The sequence below is a fragment of the Gopherus flavomarginatus genome, chromosome 1, assembly GCF_025201925.1.
Source record: "Gopherus flavomarginatus isolate rGopFla2 chromosome 1, rGopFla2.mat.asm, whole genome shotgun sequence".
In the NCBI taxonomy this organism is placed as follows: domain Eukaryota; kingdom Metazoa; phylum Chordata; order Testudines; family Testudinidae; genus Gopherus; species Gopherus flavomarginatus.
Genome location: NC_066617.1, coordinates 167,996,965 through 168,017,020, shown reverse-complemented (window position 1 = coordinate 168,017,020; position 20,056 = coordinate 167,996,965). Strand labels below are relative to the sequence as shown.

General features: G+C 40.5%; 2 protein-coding genes across 5 annotated transcripts in view; one reads left to right on the top strand and one right to left on the bottom strand.

Moving 5' to 3' along the window:
* Nucleotides 1-11: 11 nt before the first annotated feature.
* Nucleotides 12-5,697, bottom strand: LOC127054247 (putative protein FAM172B). Of its 4 annotated transcripts, XM_050960317.1 has the most exons (4): nt 4,726-5,695; nt 4,201-4,296; nt 3,482-3,550; nt 13-1,275 (listed from the first exon to the last, which is right to left on the bottom strand). In XM_050960317.1, exons 2-4 carry the CDS (start codon nt 4,204-4,206, stop codon nt 214-216), a joined length of 1,137 nt encoding a protein of 378 aa, XP_050816274.1. In that variant the 5' UTR covers nt 4,207-4,296; nt 4,726-5,695; the 3' UTR covers nt 13-213. The 4 variants fall into 4 exon arrangements, with proteins under 4 accessions (XP_050816283.1, XP_050816274.1, XP_050816264.1 ...); XM_050960326.1 differs by having other exon boundaries at nt 12-1,275; nt 3,482-3,547; nt 4,201-5,697; XM_050960307.1 differs by having other exon boundaries at nt 4,201-5,695.
* Nucleotides 5,698-5,890: 193 nt separating this feature from the next.
* The window catches only part of SENP7 (SUMO specific peptidase 7), a 37,518-nt gene continuing 23,352 nt past the window's right edge, over nt 5,891-20,056 (top strand). Inside the window, exons 1-4 of the mRNA XM_050961543.1 lie at nt 5,891-5,954; nt 11,020-11,072; nt 11,937-12,044; nt 17,139-17,236. Coding sequence (XP_050817500.1) covers nt 11,031-11,072; nt 11,937-12,044; nt 17,139-17,236 — 248 coding nt within the window. The 5' untranslated portion in view covers nt 5,891-5,954; nt 11,020-11,030. The remainder of the gene's footprint in view (nt 5,955-11,019; nt 11,073-11,936; nt 12,045-17,138; nt 17,237-20,056) is intronic.

The following is a 20,056-nucleotide window of genomic DNA, read 5'->3' as shown; positions in this document are numbered from 1 at the left end:
CTTCCAAAAAGAAAAGACCAAACTTTTCTAATGTTTGGTGATAACTTTATTTGTTCTCCCAATTAGTTTTTCAACAACAATCAAAATCAGAAACACAATACCACCCTTATGGAATATAAATCACTCTGCAGTGCAAGGAAACCAACATGGCAGCTTCAGTTTCAAGCTTCCATGGAATGGTTTTAAAGAGGGAGAAGAGTCCTGAAAAATACTTCAGCATGTATTGCCTCTCTTCTTATTTTTACTGCTCCTTGTTACAATAGGAGAACGAGATAAAGTTACTGTGTTCTTAGCTTTCAGTGTGCTCTTCAGGTACTTGAAAATGGCCTGTAAGGTGGAAGATGGTGCTAAACTGTATTTTTCGGTCCCAGCAGAGACTGTAGGACAGTCCACTTTCACAAGGGAACCTGTGGGTCTATCTAGAGGTTTACTGTTTGTTACCCATTCACGGCAATGTTTCTGTATCCATTCTTGCACTTGTGGATTATTTTTCACCTGGTGTAACGTGTGGTGCATGGAGTCAATAAGTGCCACAGAATACACTTTATTCATCACTTCCCATGTTCTCTGAATGAGCAGGTTGATGAAAACCAAGCCTCCATAGCCATGGGCAATGAAGGCCACGTTCTTGGCTGCGCTCTTTGAAATAAAATTATCCCAAATATAAATGGTGTGCTCTTCGGAGCTGCTGCTGCACCTCTTTGGGATCCACCAGGAGGAATTTACAGTGGAAGATTCTTCCTTGGTAGATAAACTTAACCACTCATCTTCCATCTTCAGATCAATGAAATTGTCATTGGGATTTAAAACAATCACTCCTCCATAGCATTGAAGGGCTGTTTTAATGAATGGTATTTGAGTTCCATGGTCCAGGCCCTCATGGATTATGGTCTTCAGCCCCCATTGACCAGCCCGAAAGACTCCACGGTCTTGTAGGAGCACGATTAGGCTTGAGGAATTCGTTAATGCTTTCTCGCTGATGAAAAAGAAACTCCTGGGTTCATCTTCTGTAGCATCTGTTGGGATGTGGACTTTCTGAAGCTTGCAGACTCTTTCCAGGAGCTCATAAACATATTGTGTAATAAGGTGTCCCAGAACTTGATAGCGTTTATGGTTACTCTCATGTGCATTTTTGTAATAATTAAAGACAAAGGGCTCATTGGTATCTAGATGCTTCAGTTCACCATTTTTGTTGAAGTCGTATTTCAGTTGTTCTGGACACTCTGAACTCTCTACTAGTTTCCTGAAGCTTAACTCCTGCTCCATTTGCAACACCTACAAATAAAACAGATGATGCCATTACAACTGTAGACTTGGTTTATTTTTTTAAACATAACTTCTCAGGCCACTGATTCTGAAATTGTGGCATATGGACTACACATGGAACACAGAACATTTGCTAGTCTTCACCAAGCTGGCTACTCCCTGCCTTCTAATTGCTAAGTTACATTAAAAGAGGCTAAAAATACACTAACTACTTTCCTAACTATTTTGCCACAAACAATTGCTATAGTTGCCAAAAGGAGGTTATAGGATCAAGAATGGGAGATAAAGTAATACACACAATCATGAATGGGAGGGGAGAAGGTCCACAAGAAAATCTGTCTTTTAAGATTGATTTGATTAATCTTTTAAAATAAAAAACGGAGACCCCCTGTTTTAGGCAGTGTACTTTTTTGATTGCCTTCTATTGTAACTGATCAAAATTGCAGCAGCAAGAGTTTGGTATACGTTTAGGCTTTGTGTACAACTTAACATTTTTATCCATTTTTCTATCCGTCTCCTCCCCCCAACCCTTTAGTGTAGGTGAGAGAGTACAAGCTAGCCCTCCATGAGCTGCAATACTGCTTTGACAGGAGTTCTGTGCTAGCAGCAGGGAGAGCTGCTAGCACAGAACTCCCATGATCATAGACAATTTCTTTTAGTGTTGTCTGTTTCTGTACAGTAATTTTAAATTTGATAAATGGTTTGACTTAAACCAGGGTACTTGAATAAAACTGTGCCTGGTGGATTGATTTAAGTGAAAGTGAGAGGTTTTTAAGAACAGGTTAGACAAGATGCTCTAGGTCAGTGGTACTCAGACAGGCTCGCCAGCTGCAAGTGGCTTTTTAATGTATCTCCTCCTGCTCTTTGCAGCATGATATCAAAACACTGTGTGATTTAATTATTAACCAATCTAAGTTATTAACCAATCAGGATGTTTTTACTGTGTTATTTATCAATTGTAGTTGATAAAAATAATAATACTTGGTCAAGTCATTTTTCTATGAGTGTGTGTGTGTATGTATATATATAGTAAATAGAACAATGAATTCACACTACTATGGCTCTTTTGGATAATGTTGACCTCTAATTTGGCTTCTGAACCTATTGATGTCTGAGTATCATTGGTCTAGGTATACTTGGTCCTGTGTCAGCATGGAGGGACGGACTAGATGACCTCTTGAGGTCTTTTCCAGTGCTACATTTCTATGATGCTATAAATCACGAATTTTATGATTTCAATCAGCAAACAGAATACCTAGATTTAAATAATTGATCTTAATTTTGTTTTGCATTTGTATTTTTTAATTATTTTCCTAAAGAAAGGTTGATTCTCATTGATTGAACATTAAAACATATTGATTTGCATATAAATATAGCCTTTACACTAAATTTGGTACTCCTTATTGCTAGTCAAATAGATTTATTATATCTGTACACATTTATTTAAGCAATTATATAGCTTAGCATACATTTATTAAGAGTCTTAACTTCTACATTTTTATTATATTTTAAAATGGTAAATTACATTTGTTATTTACTAGATTATAATTATGTTTTTAATTGTGATTTCTGTCAAACTGCAGTTGGAGGAAAATTGGAATTCAATTACAACTGCACAAAAATAGCATTTTAATTTTTTTGCTTTAAATAAAACTATCTTAAATATGCTGAATACATAAGGGGGAGAAAAATAAGTTTATCAAAACATGTTTTGCATTTAAAACTAACTAGTTTATTAAACAAACAAGTATTAGCTTCAGATGGTCACCTAGGATTCTCCCAATCTTTGGGAAGGTTGGTGAAGAGAAGAGGATTAATATGTATTTCAGGAAGGGAAGTACACAAGGACCACAGGATGTTGGATGTAGCACTGAAGTGAGGACAATTCCTGTGGGGGAGAGAACATTTAATATAGGAGGAGCTGCATATATGGATGTCTGTTCCTCAAAGCGACATAGTGGGAGGTGGTTGAAGGCAAATGTCAGGGTAAGAAACTACACAGACTAAAGTGATGACAGTCTGGGAAAAGGAAGAAGCTATTCACTAGCAGACTGCCACCCAACCAAAATATCCCCAAGATCATAGCCTAGTAGTACACAGCATCTTACCTCGCTTATTCTAGATACATTATTATTCTTTAAATTTCCACAAAAAAGAGAGCATTTATATGATACCAGATTAAATCCTGTAAATGTAACTAGGAACATATACTTACATCCACGTTTACTTTAGGGCACTGGGAAGGGCTTATGGTGATTTCATTCAGCTCTGTCTTAGGATTCTGCTGTTATGGATGAAACAGTAACATATTAATGTAAATGTACATAAATGTAGTAAATGAGTCTTTTTCCTTGTGGCTACACGTCTCCACAAGCCCCCTACCCACAAAAATAAGTACAACTATAAAGTTGTGACAACTATAAAGTTTTGAAGCAATTTACAATCATTTATACCTAAGACTTTTTGATCAAAAGCAAATTATAAATTATAACCCTATTAGTTGGGAAGAGGGATTTTTTTGCAGCAGTATCATCTCCAGATTTAAAAAGCAGTGACTTCAGATGGCTATTAGTACAGTCTCACTGTATTAGTTCCTGAGTGCTAGAATTAAACTTTAAAATGGTGAAGCACTCCAGTCTGTGCTGCATCGTTCTGTGGATATAAATAAATAGGAGTGCAGGATTCAGAGCTGTCAGTCTGGTACCTTTTACAAATACTAAATTCATGTCAAAATATATATTCAAATGAAAAATTAACTCTCCTCCAATGTACTAAGTCTCAACTGTAAGGCCTAATGGGCTGAGATTTTATCATCTTGTGTTTGTACAGCACCTAGCATGTTTGGAGCACTACTACTACTACTACTACAAAAAAAAGACCAAAACAAACAACAAAAAAATACTGTCTTTTATGAGGTTTAAAATCCAAGTTTACCTCCATCCCAGCAAGACCCACTTATCTCACCACTTCTTGTAAATTTAGTTATCAGAGAAGCAAAACCTTGAATCTGAGGTTGGAGAAGTCTTCACTCTTTTAAAGAAAAGAAACCTATGTTATTTCAAGCTTTCAACTTCACTAATTTGTTATGTACCTCCTTTGGGGGTTGTAAAAGGTGTCAGAAGCTATTGTGTCAGGTCATACAGCTGGGGTTTGAAAGTCTGCAAGTTATGATCTAAAATATCATTCTCAGACTTTGACTATACTCCTTAACAGTGTCAAGATTAAAGCCTTTTTTACAATACCGAGTTGAGTTGCCAACACTGGTTTTCAGCAAGTATTTCCCCAGACCTGATACAAAAATGGTTTAAGTGCTACTGAAGTGAGGAAAAAACTATTTTCAATACCACATCAAAGGGTGCTTGTGACTTCACTTTCTGAAACAGTGCTGAAAACATTTCTATCTCATCTGTACTAACACTTATAAAGTTCACAGTAGAAGCAATTGCTGAAAGCTATTACCGGAAATGCAATTTATTAGGTTCCAATCCTGCACAGATCCGTAAGGGGGAACACCTGTGTCTCCAAACAGCCCCAGTGGCTTTAATAGAGCTCCACACAGAAGCAGGTATCTGCACTTATCAATCCTACTGGAGGACCAGATAAATAAGACTTTATGAATTCAAGTACAATTAAGATCTGATTCTCATTACAACCTCTCTTGATCTTGACCAGGATCAGGGATTCAGTCTCAAGGGGGCAAGATGTGAGAATTTTTGATAGCAGTTGTACATTTAGGTGTGTGTTTTCTTGATCAATTCCCCATGTTGTTTCAGTTCCCTATACTGGAGGACTTGTTCTTGATACCACGTGCCTCCTCAGCCCACATTTCAGTAAAATTAAACAACAATTATTTGCTTTTATAGGGAAACTTGTATGAAAGTGTCAGGCCCAACAGTTAGCCTGAGGACAGAGAGCAAATTTACGGGTATGTGGGGTGTTTTTTGAAATCCAGTCAAAACAAAATTTTTATTTCTTCAGAGCGTTGGTAATATTGAGTTAAGATGAAAAGATTAGATTGTGAGGGAAATAGGGTAGTTAATTGAAGGACACGGGAACAGAGCACGAGCCCATTGCTGTGACACTGAAAGAAAGACCAGTGAGACAGGAGTAAAGCCGAGCTTGCGGGGAAACAACGATGGGGTACAGGAGCAGTGTCAGGAAGGAGTATTCAGTGGAGCTACTGGGCGATGTGAGAGGGAAAAGGGCATGATCGGGTGGAGCCACCAGGTGTTGAGAAAGGGCAATGTTTGGTGGGGCTGTAGGGTGATGGGGGGAGGTAGAATCTGGTGGAGCTATGGTCTGGGGTGACCTCCTCGTGGGAGGTGGGGAGCTGGGAGGAGACGGTATCCGGCGGGGCTGTGGAGAGGGTCCGGGGAACAAGAGGTTGGTGTTTGGTGGGCGGAGGGGTTGGGGGCTGTAGGGCAGTGAGAGCGGAATCCGATGGGGGGTGTTTGGGGGTTTGTGGGGCGATGTTGCAGGGTCCCAAACCGAGGGCAGCGGGTCTCTGTGGGGACCCTGCACGCACCAACCCGACAGGGGGCAGCAGCGATGGCTACTGGGTCGGGGTGGTGACAGGCCCGGGCCCTGGCCCGGAAGTAGCCGGAAAAGCTGCGCAGGCGCCGGAGGAGGGGACCCGGGGGAGCTGTGGCGGCGGCGAGCGGAGCTGGGAGGCGGCGGGGCCCGGCCGGGTGAGCTGGGGGGGGGGACCCCTAACTACGGGGCGGGGGCAGCGCGGGGCCAGGCCACGGGCTCTGCGGGCGCAGCACAGGCCCGGTCATTAGCCCCCTGCTCCCTCCAGCTCAGCCTCGCCCCGGGGACCCTGGCGCCATTCCAGGGCGATTCCCCCCCGGCTTTGGGGCAGAGACGCGGTCCCTGGAGGGGGGCGGCAGGGCCGAGGGGTACGAGCCCTGTGAGCCCTTCCCTGTCCTCCGCAACCGCCCCGGTTTGTCTTGCCCGTGGGGGGCGGGTCCCGGGAGATGGGCTGGAGGCCCACGGGCTTTTCTGTGCCGCTGGGGGTGAGGGGTTTGGCGTTTACTTCTTAGCAGCAAAGCGAAAGCCTTGTCTGCAGGCCTCAGCTGTGCTGCATCAGCTACCCTAGTGCAGTAGAGCCAGGGACACAGCCCACCCGGTGTGGTCGCAGTGACACGCTATAAACGTGCTGGGGGGGGGGGGTGAGCTGGCCTGGTGTAAGGTGCTTTAACACCGGGATAACTGCATCTGCCCGGGTGAGGGTGGTGCTAATAAAGGTGTGCTAGTTAAACACCAGGTTACACCTCTAAGGGACATAGTTATACTGGTATAAGAGCCTCTCATGAGTCCCAGAGCAAGGGCTCAATGTATGGTGAAAGCTGGCAACTCTGTTAAGCCTTTCTGTGATACTGAGCTACTGTTCCCCCTGTATGAGTGCCTCGCAAATGTGTGCATTAATCTTTGTGACATCACTGTAAGAGAAGGAAGTTTTATTGTTCCAACTTCACAGATGGGATTGGGGAGCCAGTGGGGGGTGGCAGGGAAAGGAAGGTCAGACAGATCTGACAAGGAACCAGGGTATGGGGGAAGAACTTGGAGAGGCTGTAGGGTGACCAGGTGTCCTGATTTTTGGGTCTTTTTCTTATATAGGCTCCTATTACACCCCCACCCTGATTTTTCACATTTGCTGTCTGATCAATGTAAATGGCTGGGCAAAGAAACTGGATCAGGGGTAGCAATGAAACTGGACCAAGAGCCTGAGGAGGGAGACTAGGACTGGGAGACAGTGGGGTGGGAGAAAATTGGGGGTAAACCAAGGCCAGGTAGGAAGGAGAGAGACCTATCAGATAGGGAAGGGAACTAGGTTGGGAGGACAAAGAGACTTTCACTGGGACTACAAACTTTGAGGACTGGAGAATGAAATTGCCTAGGATTGTTTCTGACTAGAAATCCCTTCTTTTGAAGATTTTATGGTTCCTTTCTTAGCACTGGGCTCAGAGTGTAAATAGGCATCATTTGTGAATCATACAATACTTAATTTATATATCACAGGTCAGATAAACCTCATTTGCCTGAAATAAACTTGTTTGTTACCTGGTGACAAGTCACAATTCTCAAGAACATAATTTTCAGTATATATACATAACTCCTTACCTATTATCCATACACACATTTTGCAAGGATTGTGACAACCAGTGTGACACAGTCTGTTAGTCGAGACCTTATATGACGCACATTGACAAACTAGTATGAAGATACCCAATCTTTGTGAACCCCTATGCCCTCAGACAGTTGGCACCAGGAGGTCCCTGGGTCACAATGATTTAATGGTTAAGACAGTTCAGTGCTGCCTTGGGAAACTGAATTCTATCCCTGGCTCTGCCTGAGAGTCCTTATGTGATGCTGGGAAAGTCACTGAAACCAAGCATTTCACAAATAGACTTCTGAGGGCATTCTGCACCAAAAAATTAAAAATACTGTGCACAATATTTTAAAATTGTGCAAAATACCACACATTTTATTTGTCAAATAAATATGGAGGCTCCAGCGTGGCACAGGGGAGCATAGGCCACTGGCTGTATAGAGGTGGGAGATCATGGGAGGACATGGACTCAGCGGTGAGGCTGCACACAACCCTGACATAGCGCAAGGATTGGGTCCGCCCCAGAAACACCCCAGTGCACTTCCCTGCCAGGTGCACCAGGTGTGGGCAGGCAGGCTCAGGAAGTCAGGATTCAAGTGTGGAGAGGCTTAATGTAGGGGGATCCAGGTGTGGGTTGCTAGGGTTCTGGGCGGGACAGTCTGGGTGTGGGTGGCTCAGTGGCGGATCTGGGTGCAGGAGGGATCGGGATACAATGGTAATGGGACCCTACAGGGGAGTCCAGATGAAGGTGGTTAGGACTCAGCGGTGGGGTGTCTGGGTGTTGTGGGGATACCAAAGAGGAAGGGGCAAAGAAATCTGCAGGGGACATAAACTCTGTGCATGTGCATTGGTGCAGAATTCCCTCCGGAGTACTTTATCACTGTATGTGTGTTTCATCTTTTTCTGGGTGCCCAACTTGAGACTGGGGTCTGATTTGCAGGAGTGCTGAGCAGTCACAGCTGCAACTGAAGTCAATGGGAACTGTATTTTGAACATACAAAGTGTTATATTGCAAAGTACTCTGAAAAATTGTCTCTCTAAGGCTAGGTATGTACTAAAAAGTTAGGTTGACCCAGCTACATTTCTCAGGGGTGTGAAAAATTCGTGCAGCTGAGCAACTTAGCCAAGTCAACTTAGCCGTTGGTGTAGACAGCACTAGGTTGATAGAAGAATTCTTCTGCCAACCTTGCTACTGCCTCTTGGGGAGCTGGATTAACTACAATGACGGGACAACCCCTCCTGTCACTCTAGTGAGAGTATACGCTGAAGCACTATAGCTGTCTTCTAGTGAAGACATAGCCTGATTCAGCACCTATAATTAATGGATATTTTTTACCTTAATCTCTCAGTGCCTCTGTTCCCCATCTGTGGAATGGGGATAATACTGCTCCATCAAACAGGAGTATTATGAAAATAAGGTTTGTGAAGCACTCAGATGCTGTAGTTGTGACTTCTATGGAAAAGCCCATGAGAAAATTAATAATTCTATCTTCAGAGCAGGGTCTGAATAGTGAGCAGTAAATAAGGCATGGGGCTGGCCACATTGAATAGTGAGGAGAAAACAAAATATTGAGTAGAGGGCCATCAATTTTGTGCACTGAGTCAGGTATCCTGTGGAAATCATGTAATTAAAGACTGTATCATAAAGAATATGCATAAAAGGACATTTCTTAACTTTTGAATGCTTAACTTTGCAACTTTAATAATGTTCTTTTAACATCATTTTTGTATATGTAATATCAGTGTAGATCAGGTTAGATTCCTTACTAACAAGCTGAATTAGCAGAAGCCACTCTTAAACTGAAATGAGAATGTGGTTTATCTAAGTTTAAAAGCACCTAAATTGCTGCAAGTTTGTGTGTAGACAGAGTCTTGCAGTGAGTCTGGGTGAGAATTGGAGTTTCAGTGCAGTGCCTCAACTACATAGCTGTGCTCCTCTATTAATTCCCATTTCAGCAAGGTACATAAGCCTGTGCCTAACTTTAAGCCTGTGTAGGCCCAATGGGAGTATTGACATTCTTAAAGTTAGGTATGTATCTAAGTATCTTGCTGTTCTGGGGCTTTAGGCATGAGTTTTCCCAGCATGTTCGTGGTCTAATTCTTCAATTTGTGGAGCAGCTCAATAAATTAAGCAACAATACTTTTATTAGTGAAGAACTCAATACCCTTTAAAAACATAAAAGTCTGTTTCACATATTGCCTCTATAGTACTTCACATCCCCCCAAGGGTTTTAGATGCATTAATCTTTGCAGTCCCTCCAATTTTGTATCTGAAGCAACTAAGGTATACAGATTAAGTGACTTTTTCTAAGACCAAACAGTAGATATCAGAGCGAGCACTAAAGTTGTGGAGCTACTATTCTTATTTTTAGTCTACTAGGCCACATTGTCCTCACAAGGAAAACATGAGCAACAATAACAACAATCAATTAGAAAATTCTTAGGTTGTAATACCCTTCTAAAAGACGGAAAGATGGAATATGAAAGGTCTCAATAGACTTATAGTACAATTAATTTATTAAGTAGAACTCGGTCTTAAATAAACACTTCTCATAGACAGGAATTCTATAGTTCTAGTGAGCAGAGTAGTTTCCCCATCAATTAGAACTGCCATTTGCCAGACATACTCACATAAAAAAAAAGCCAGTTAGATCAGGAGAATTTTTTGGTGGGGAGGCTTCATGCTGGATATAAGTCATTAAGGTGTCATATAGGAGATGTGTAGAATATGTATAAAAGAATAATTTCCCACTGAGTTCAGTGAGGTCTCAAGCTATATTCTTCCCTGTGAGGAAGAGTTTTGTAGAAGTTCTTTCTGCCAGAAATTCTTGAGTTACAATCTTAGTTCTGTCACTCAACTCCCTCATAGTCTGGGGTAGGTTGCTTTCTGTGCCTCATTTTCACAGTCTGTAAAATGGGGTTAATCAGGACTCAAAGGCTTATGAAATCTCCTCCTCTGGCTACAAGGTATAAAACAGAAGATGCCTTGCTGTCTGGGCCCAAATGCTGGTGAGGACTCCAGTTCCCAACGAGCTGCTAGAATTCCTGCTTGGACACAGTCCTTGAACCCTGCCTGAGTGGTGCTCTGTCTCTCGTATCTGCCTTGGTTAGTAGGTGTCTAGAAAGGAGAAAGAGCTTTCTCTCTGTTAGTCCTCCCAGAGCTTCTTTCAGCATATAGGTGTCTGCAATGATTAAGTGCAGTGCCTGTTTCTTCTGTTGCTCAAAGCAATTGCATGCAACAGCAGAATGATACACCTGACTTTGATCAGTTTCAGAGCTACAGAATAGCAGCCATCAAAATAAGTCTTTGAACTTGAGAAGGCTCTAAGCTGCAGCAGTGGTGAGCACTTAGGAAAACTACACTGAATAAATTTACGTTAGCAATTCTGAAGACTAGAAACTTGTATTTAATGAAATCTGAGGTTCTGGAGAAGTTAATATAATTGACTTTCCCCCACCTAGTGGGCAGGGAAAGCTTTAAACTCATTAGAGGCAAGTAGGTTATTTTAATTCCTAGGAATGCTTACCTCTATCTGTCCCAAGGGGGACAGTCTTTAATTGAAAGAATTAATTGGTTAACGTTTATAAACTCTGAACAAGTAAAGTACAAATTACTAAGTTGATTTTGTATCCATTTACAGTAGCGACAGTTATGGAAGGAAATGGAAAAACTTCTGCATCAAGTCATCTGAAAGTAAGTTTTGTATTGTTTATAAGAAAATTCTGCAGTCCTGGCATTATGTACTTGCAAAAATTCCAGAAATTGCAAATATACTGTATAAACTTGTTCATAAGCCAAATATTTTTGGTAAAAAAGTGATGCATCAAAAGAGTGAGGGTCGACTTATAAACTGGTCTACACCAGAATTTGATGATTTTAAACTCCATGGAATAATTGAATTGAATATCTAATACATTGTCGTTTTATTTACCTGGAGCGTCTGCAGGCATGGAGCCCCTCAGCTCCCTGTGGCAGTGGTTCCCAGCCAATGGTCCTTTATGATATGTAGATGTTGGTTGTCAACTCAGAAGTATTGTTTTGGGGTTTTATTGTTCTTGAGAGGGGATTTTAAAAACTACTACTTTTGAGAAAATGGAGGTTGATTTCTTTGAAAGTTGTATTCTTTCTCTTTTCTCTTTATCTTTCCATGAAACTGACATGCTAAGATTAGAATTGGATGTAAGTGAATCAGAAAAGAAGAGAAAGTTACAAGTGGAGGGTGGATCTATTTTTATCCTGAAGGCATATGCATGGAGTAATTAATGAATTTAACTCAGGATTTTTTGTTTGTTTGTTTTTGTCTCCACTTCCCACCGCCCAGTCTATTAAGTTTTAAAATTAATTTTCTAGTGTGATAGGAAAGACAAACCAGGAATAGGGAACCATAAATACTACCTTGAAATTCAAGTTACAGTCGATATTTCTCTTTTTCCATGTTCTTAACTGGGCCTGAGGAGTGAGAAGAGTGAAAATACATGAATTCACAGTGCTAGGGGAGAGCTGAATCATTTAATTTTAACTGATAATTAATGTAAAGCTAACATTCTCTACTTCCAGTTTCGCATACCAAAGAAGAAACCAAACACAAAGTCAGAGGATGTCCATGTTCAGTCCCCTTTGTCAAGGCTCACAGACTCCCACCAATGGGACTGCCCTTTACAAGAGGTAAGTAGAAGCTACTTAAAATCTGTTTTATTTGAAACTTTTCAAAATGAAACGTGTTAGGAACCCATTGTACTTTTCTTGTTTGTTCTGAAATGGAGCACTGTTTTCCATCTATCAAAACAAGGTCTCAACTGCAGGAGTGTGGGTGGGGTGAGGCTGTCATTAACGAGATAGAGGCTCAGATTGCAGTATGAGGACCTGATTGCAATATTGCCGGCCCCACATGTTCAAAAATCATGAGCCTGGCTTGAAACACACCCCTCCCCCCCGCCATGAGATTATCTTAAAAATAATTTAAAAAAAATATATACATTTGGGGTTCATTTTGTCTTCTGATTTCTGAGTTTTCAGGTTAAACCAGAGGTTCCCAAACTTTCGCAACCTGTGAACCCCTTTCATTAAAAATGTCAAGTCTCGCGAACCCCCTCCTACAAATGAATATTTCCAGGGATTTTCTCCATTACCTGGGCATAAATTATAAAAGCATCGATTTTGGAAATATAAAATTTGTTTTTATGACATGCTTATTACACACTATTTATTATTAATTATTATGTATCATTACAGTATTTTTATTACATTATGAAAACGGTAACACTTTTCTAAGATCTCATTTTTGTAGCTTGTATCTCTTTGAATAAACCTGTTATAGGACAAGGCTCCTATGTTTCATCCAGGAGTATCAGATGTGAAACAGCATGAAGGTATTTAAGAAGTCAAAGAGTTCCTCGTACACAAGCATTCGGGTCTCAAGCAGTCTAGGCAAACATTGCACGTTACAACAAAGCTTAAACTTGTTCTTCATAATAATTTAAAAAACAATACTAGTTGCCTATTAAATTTTAAAAACAGCAAAAAGTATCCACCTCTCATTTCATTTCTTCTAAGGAGTCTTGAAGTTTAAATCTCTTCAGTGTAATAGATATGGTTGCTTTGATCTGCTTAGCTCTTGGAAGTCCAGGGGCTCCGGGCTGCTGGCCCAGTGCTGCCCGGAGTCCCTAGGGACAACTCTGTCTGCCATTAGGGAATTTTTTCCTGAGAACCCCCTGTGACATTTTGCAAACCTCCAGGGGTTCACGAACCCAGTTTGGGAACCACGGAGTTAAACTGATGTCATGTTGTGAAGCTTTTCTCTGCAACCATGTGGATTAGAAACTTACTTTAAAAAAAAAAATGAAAACTGAGATTCTGGACTCCCAGAGATGGGACTTAAAGAAAAACATGAAATAGTGTGAGCCTTAAGATAAAATTGTGAGAGTTGGCAACATTGTAATTTTGATATTAAGACTCATGCATGCCTAGACAGTCTTCTTTTGCTGAAAAGATTCCTTATTAAAGACTGTCTTAATCTTCTCCGTGAATTGAAGAAACAAATAATTAACAAGTAATTTACTTTCAAAATTCATTAAATGAGATATAAAGATGCTTGATGTCAGGAGTGTATTATGGTGCTATTAAGTAGTATTTTAACTCACCACTGAAACGTCATTTCTGATCATGCCCACAGTATGCTAGCTGCTGTGCAAACAGAAATGATGGCATAGGCTCTGCCCCGAAGAGCTTAGGCTGAAGCTTTCAAAAGAACATAAAGGACTTTTGAGCACAAGTCCCATTGAAAGTCACTGCTCCTGAATCCATTAGGTGCTTGTAAAAAACTGCCCTTTACACTCTTAAAGACAACACAGATGGAGGGGAAGGCACGGGGAACATACAGTTTAGGTAATCAGGTGGTGACTGTCTATTTCCTAACAAAATATTCTTAATCTGGGGGCAGGGGAGGGTTTGGCTTGGTGCAAAATACAGATTCTCTTCAAGTGACCTACAATCTTGTAGAATCAGCTGCTTAGCTTTTTATAAGCTTCGTGTCAGAAGAGTATGTTCAGGAAAGATCTGTCTATGAAGAGGTTTAGTATTCCCCACTTGCTGAATGTACTAAACCTAACCTTCTTCTAATTGCTAACATGTTTATCTATGTAGCTGTTAAAAATAAATCTTGAAGATCCTCTTGTCCCTCTTTGATCTGTGTTCCTGTGTGTAACTGGGATCAGAGTGCTCGGAAGCAACAGGCTTCTCACTAGTAAACTGCCTTGTTACTCTGTGGTACACTCTTATCAGTGCCCTTGGCTCCTTGATCTCTGTACTTACTATGTAATTTTGAGTGCTACTGAGTCTGAGGTTGCAGTATATACACCTCTACCCCAATAGAACGCTGTCCTCAGGAGCCAAAAAGTCTTACTGCATTATAGATAAAACCGCGTTATATCGAACTTGCTTTGATCTGCCAGAGTGCACAGCCCCCCTGCTCTGAGCGCTGCTTTACCACATTGTATCAGAATTCGTGTTATATTGGGTCGCGTTATGTCGGGGTACAGGTGTATACACTTATGGACTAATTTTTAAACATCGCTGCTCTATCAGCTTGTTGTTCTTGTATGTATTTATGGCTTCCGGATCCCCATTATCTTCATCTCTGTTGCTGTAGGCATAACCTCTGCATTTACTTGCTCCTGGGTTTTGACATTCTTGTTACGCTGTGCATAACACCATTCAGTACTTTTCCCTGGGGCGTTTCAACACTGCTCAGAAGCTAGGAATAAGGCATGTGATTCTCTCCAGCTACCTCCCTCTCTCACGGCTGCACTGCCCAATACCCTCACAGTTATTGTGGAAAGTAATTGTAGCAAGACTTGCTCTGTCATTGCAATTTGGGTGTTGGATTATCTCCTTCTTGATGTCCATCTAGCTCCACCTTTAAGAAACACCTCAACTTCTAATCTGGACAGTTCTTAGCTTTCTGCAGTTTCCCTATGTTCCTTTCAGCCTATACATCTGAGAGCTTCATTCTGGGCCTTGCAGTCACTTGGGTGTTTGCTCCCTTTAATAATAACACTGTTTAACCTTAAGGGAGTGCAACGCACAAGATTACTTTGAAATGTTTTACAAAGCTGTGTAAATATCAACCCATTCTACAGATAGAAATGGAGGTGCATTTGTAAAATGGGTTGTCCAAGGTCACACAGCAGGTCACAGTGCGGGAGCTGGGAATAGAACTCATGTCTCTTGACCTTTGGTCTAGTGCTCCAGCCACTGGATCACGCTAAGGCACACTAATTCACAGCCTCTGGGAGGCTGCATGACTATCATATTTTGCATTATTAGTCATCAACTGAGTTGAACCTTAAGTTATGTTAAGACTTAAGTCAGAAGCATGTCAACTGTGGTAGCCAACATCACTTCTCTTCCTGATAGGGAAATTGGCAGATCAGTTCCCTACACTTTAACAAAATTAATTGCTTGGACCGAGTGTCCTTTAAAATAATTAAAGTTTGGCTTCCTGCTATTACAGCATCCGTTTCCACCAGCCTCATTTCTTACCTGCTATTTATTTACTGACGGCTCTGTGTTTTAAGTCCTTTATTTGTGTTTGGCCCCTTCTGATCTCTCAGGGTTTTTTGCTTATTTCTTCTTATATTTTTTAAATTCAGCTCTCATGATTAAACAGATTTATGTTTCATCTGCATGTAGGAGCCAATGTCCATCTTGGAGATGTACTTCACAGTGTTGCCTGCTAGTTTTCTTCCTTATTAGATATCGGTGAGAGAGATCATCGTTGAAGCTTTCAGTGGAATTCCATTAGACAGATCTGTACCACACTGGCAACAAATAATGTCCCATTGTTCCCTGATGGTGGTAGAGACAGAGTTACCTGCTGTAGTTGGCAGAGCCAGCCTTACTGTTTTTGGGTGGACCTGCAGAACAGTTTTTTGCCACCAGCCTTTCACAGTTTTGGGGGCAATCCACCATGATCCACACCACTATGCATAAGGCAAGCCCTCAGGATTTTGGAGTGGGGATGGATACTTTCTTTGGGGCATAACCCAAACTTAGTTGATTTGTGTGCGTGTGTGTGTGTGTAATCTTCAGATTTCCATTTGTCTCCCCATCGAAGCCTTTAACTGCAGAAGTGAGTGAGGCCCAGTTTGCTTGTGTGCTTTCAACGGTGCTGATCCACTGGCATCAATTTATATGTTCTGGTCAGTCTCTCTCTCTTTCTCTCTCTCTGAAAGCTGATATATGCTCCTTTATATCTTCAGCTCTCCCGAAAATAGAGGGGACAGGAAGGACATAAAGACTGTCTCTGGCTTTGGAGAACTCATTTGGTTTCTATAGTTTCTGTAGTTACTAATTACTGGTCAAAAGGAACTGATGGTTTAGGACATTAGTAACAATTGTGTCTCACCATTGTGTTGTGAAACAGGGTTCTGCCATGCCACCCATCCTGGAGGCAGTCTAACAGCTATAGTTTTTAACATTACAGAGCATTCAGATCTTAAAGTGAAGATTTGGTTGATTCACTTAGATCAATGATACTCAGACCTCAGTGGTTCAGGAGCTAATTTAGCGATCAGCATTATCCAAAAGAGCCACAGTAGTATGAATGACAGGGAAATTTTTAGTTTTTATATATATTATTCTCAGAGCAAATAAGTTAATAACTTGGTGAAAGTTGATAACTTAATTGGTTAATTGCATATTAAAAAGCATCCTGGTTGGTTAATAACTTAGACTGGTTAATAATTAAATCACACAGTGTTTTAATATCCTGTGCTGCAAAGAGCAGCAGGAGGCACATTAAAGAGCCACTTGCGACTTGAGGGCCACAGTCTGAGTATCACTGTCATATGTCAAATTAAGTCACTTGTTAAGGGAATTAAGCTAGGCAGATGTCTTACTGGCTCATGATTGATATTGAACAAACCCACTGCAAAAGCACATGTGCTCTTTTCTTAAGTAAAAGTTAATAATCTGGTTGTCCTGCACAAACAGTCAAATTTCTTAGGGAAAGGGCAGATTGACACCTGGTTGGTGCTATTCATACAAATGCTGGAAATCATAGTGGTTTCAATACTTTATATTCTTTGAATTGAATGTCTGGTTTTCTTTGCTGGCCTTTTATACTACGTAAGCAGTTATGTTCTTTCAAGCTCTGTCCTTCTCATCACTCTTCCACCTATCCTTACCTCTTCCCCATACATTAACCATCATTTCATCTTTAAAACTTCTTCATTATTAGACCTTTTTTTAAAATTGCAGTGGAAATTAAGGGCAAGAAATCAAGAGACTTATCCACAGTGGAAAAGACAAAGGGACTTCGACAGACCCAGCTTAATTGGCGAAGGACCAACAATTGGGTAAGATGTCTCACATCAAAACTAGCTCATTTTACATTATAATGTTTTACCTATTCTGAGTGTTAACAAACCTTTCTTGAACACAGGTATCCTTATTTTCTACGCAATTATTAGGAGAATACAAATGCTGCTTTCATAACTGTTTAGAAAGCCCAAATGGAGACTAATGGCTAGGGATGTGTTCATGTAGTAATCGTATGGTATTATAAATTCATAAATAGATTACAATTAATCGTCAGTAGGACTGACGATTAATTGTCGTTAACTCACAAAATTAAAAATGAATCAATTTAAAAAAATCATAATTAATCACACTATTAAACAATAGAATACCAACTGAAATTTATTAAATATTTTTGATCTTTTTCTAAATTTTTGAATATATTGATTTCAATTACAACATAATACGAAGTGTACAGTGTTCACTTTATATTATTTTTATTACAAATATTTGCACTGTAAAAATGATAAAAGAAATAGTATTTTTCAATTCATCTCATACAAGTACTGTAGTGCAATCTCTCTATTGTGAAAGTGCAACTTATAAATGTAGATTTTTTTTGTTACATAACTGCACTAAAAAACAAAACAGTATAAAACTTTAGAGCCTACAAGTCCATTCAGTCCTACTTCTTGTTCAGTCAATCGCTAAGACAAACAAGTTTGTTTACATTTATGGGACATACTGCTGCTTGCTTCTTATTTATAATGTCACCTGAAAGTGAGAACAGACATTCAAATGGCACTGCTGTAGCTGGCGTTGCAAGATACTTATGTACCAGATATGCTAAACATTCATATGCTCCTTCATGCTTCGGCCACTATTCCAGGGGACATGCTTTCATGTTGATGATACTCGTTTTAAAAAAAAAAATGCGTTAATTAAATTTGTGACTGAACTCCTTGGGGGAGAATTGTATGTCTCCTGTTCTGTTTTACCTGTATTCTGCCATACATTTCATGTTATAGCAGTCTCGGTTGATGAACCAGCACATGTTCGTTTTCAGAACACTTTCACAGCAGTTTTGACAAATCACTAAGAAAGTACTAATGTGAGATTTCTAAAGATAGCTGCAATACTCGACCTAAGGTTTAAGAATCTGAAGTGCCATCCAAAATCTAAGAGGGCTGAGGTGTGGAGCATGCTTTCAGAAATCTTGAAAGAGCAACGCTTGGATGCAGAAACTATAGAACCTGAACAACCAAAAAAAAAAATCAGCCTTCTGCTGGTGGCATCTGACTCAGACGATGAAAATGAACATGTGTCGGTCCACTTTGCTTATGATCGTTATCGAGCAGAACCTGTCATCAGCATGGACGCATGTCCTGTGGAATGGTGGTTGAAACATGAAGGGTCATATGAATCTTTAGCACATCTGGCATGTAAATATCTTGCGATGCTGACTACAACAGTGTCATGCGAATGCTTGTTCTCACTTTCAGGCGACATTGTAAACAAGAAGTGGGCAGCATTATCTCCTGCAAATTGTAACCAAACTTGTTTGTCTGAGCGATTGGCTGAAGTAGGACTGAGTGGACTTGTAGGCTCTAAAGTTTTATATTGTTTTGTTTTTGAATGCTGTTTTTTTTGTTCATAATTCTACATTTGTAAGTTTAACTTTCATGATAAAGAGATTGCACTACAGTACTTGTATTAAGTGAATTGAAAAATACTATTTCTTTTTTACAGTGCAAATACTGTATTTGTAATAAACACATATAAAGTGAGCACTATACACGTATTCTGTGTTGTAATTAAATCAATTTATTTGAAAAAGTAGAAGACATCAAAAAATATTTAAATAAATGGCATTCTATTACTGTTTAACAGCGCAATTAATTGCAATTAATTTTTTTAATTACTTAACAGTCCTAATTACAAGCTTTACTTTGTTGTAAGATTTCTCACAAAGTTGGATGGCAACATCAAACTAGGAGTACAAATCTAACAGGTAATTGAGGCCTTGTCTACACTATGGGGGTAAGGCGACCTAAGTTACACTCCAGTTACGTGAATAACATAGCTGGAGCCAATGTAGCTTAGGTTGACTTGTTCTGGTGTCACCACCATGCTGCGCCAGTGGGAGACTCCCCCATTGACTTGCCTTACTCTTCTTGTTCCAGTGGAGTACTGGAGTGAACTGAAGAGTGCTGTGCAGTTGATTTAGCTGGTCTTCACTGGACCTGCTAAATCGATCCCCACTGCATCGATCGCAGCAGCATAAATCCCCAATAAGTGTAGCCTAAGTCAGGACATTCTTTGACCTGTGTTATACAGGAGGTTAGATTAGATGATCACAGTGGTTCTTTGTGGCTTTATTATCTGTGAATCTGTGTGTCATAAACGGGTAGTTAAGAGTTAATAGAACAGAAGTACTTCATGTCTCTCTTGCCTGTAAAGGGTTAACAAGATCAGTGAGCCAGGCTGTCACCTGACCAGAGGACCAGTCAGGGGACAGGATACTTTCAAATCTTGAGGGAGGGAAGTTTTTGTGTGTGCTGTTAGAATTTGGTGGTTGTTCTCTCTGGGTTCTGAGAGTGACCAGACGTGCAACCAGGTTTCTCTCCAATCTCCCTGATACAGGTTCTTATAGATTCAAAATAGTAAGTCCTAGGTGATAAGGCGAGTTAGGCTTATGTTTGTTTTCTTTATTTGCAAATGTGTATTTGGCTGGGAGTAGTTCAAATGTGTATTTGGCTGGAAGGAGTTCAAATTCGTATTTTGCTGAAAGGATTTTAATTTGTACTTGTATACTTAGGCTGGGAGGGTATTCCCAGTGTCTATAGCTGAAAGACCCTGTAACATATTCCATCTTAAAT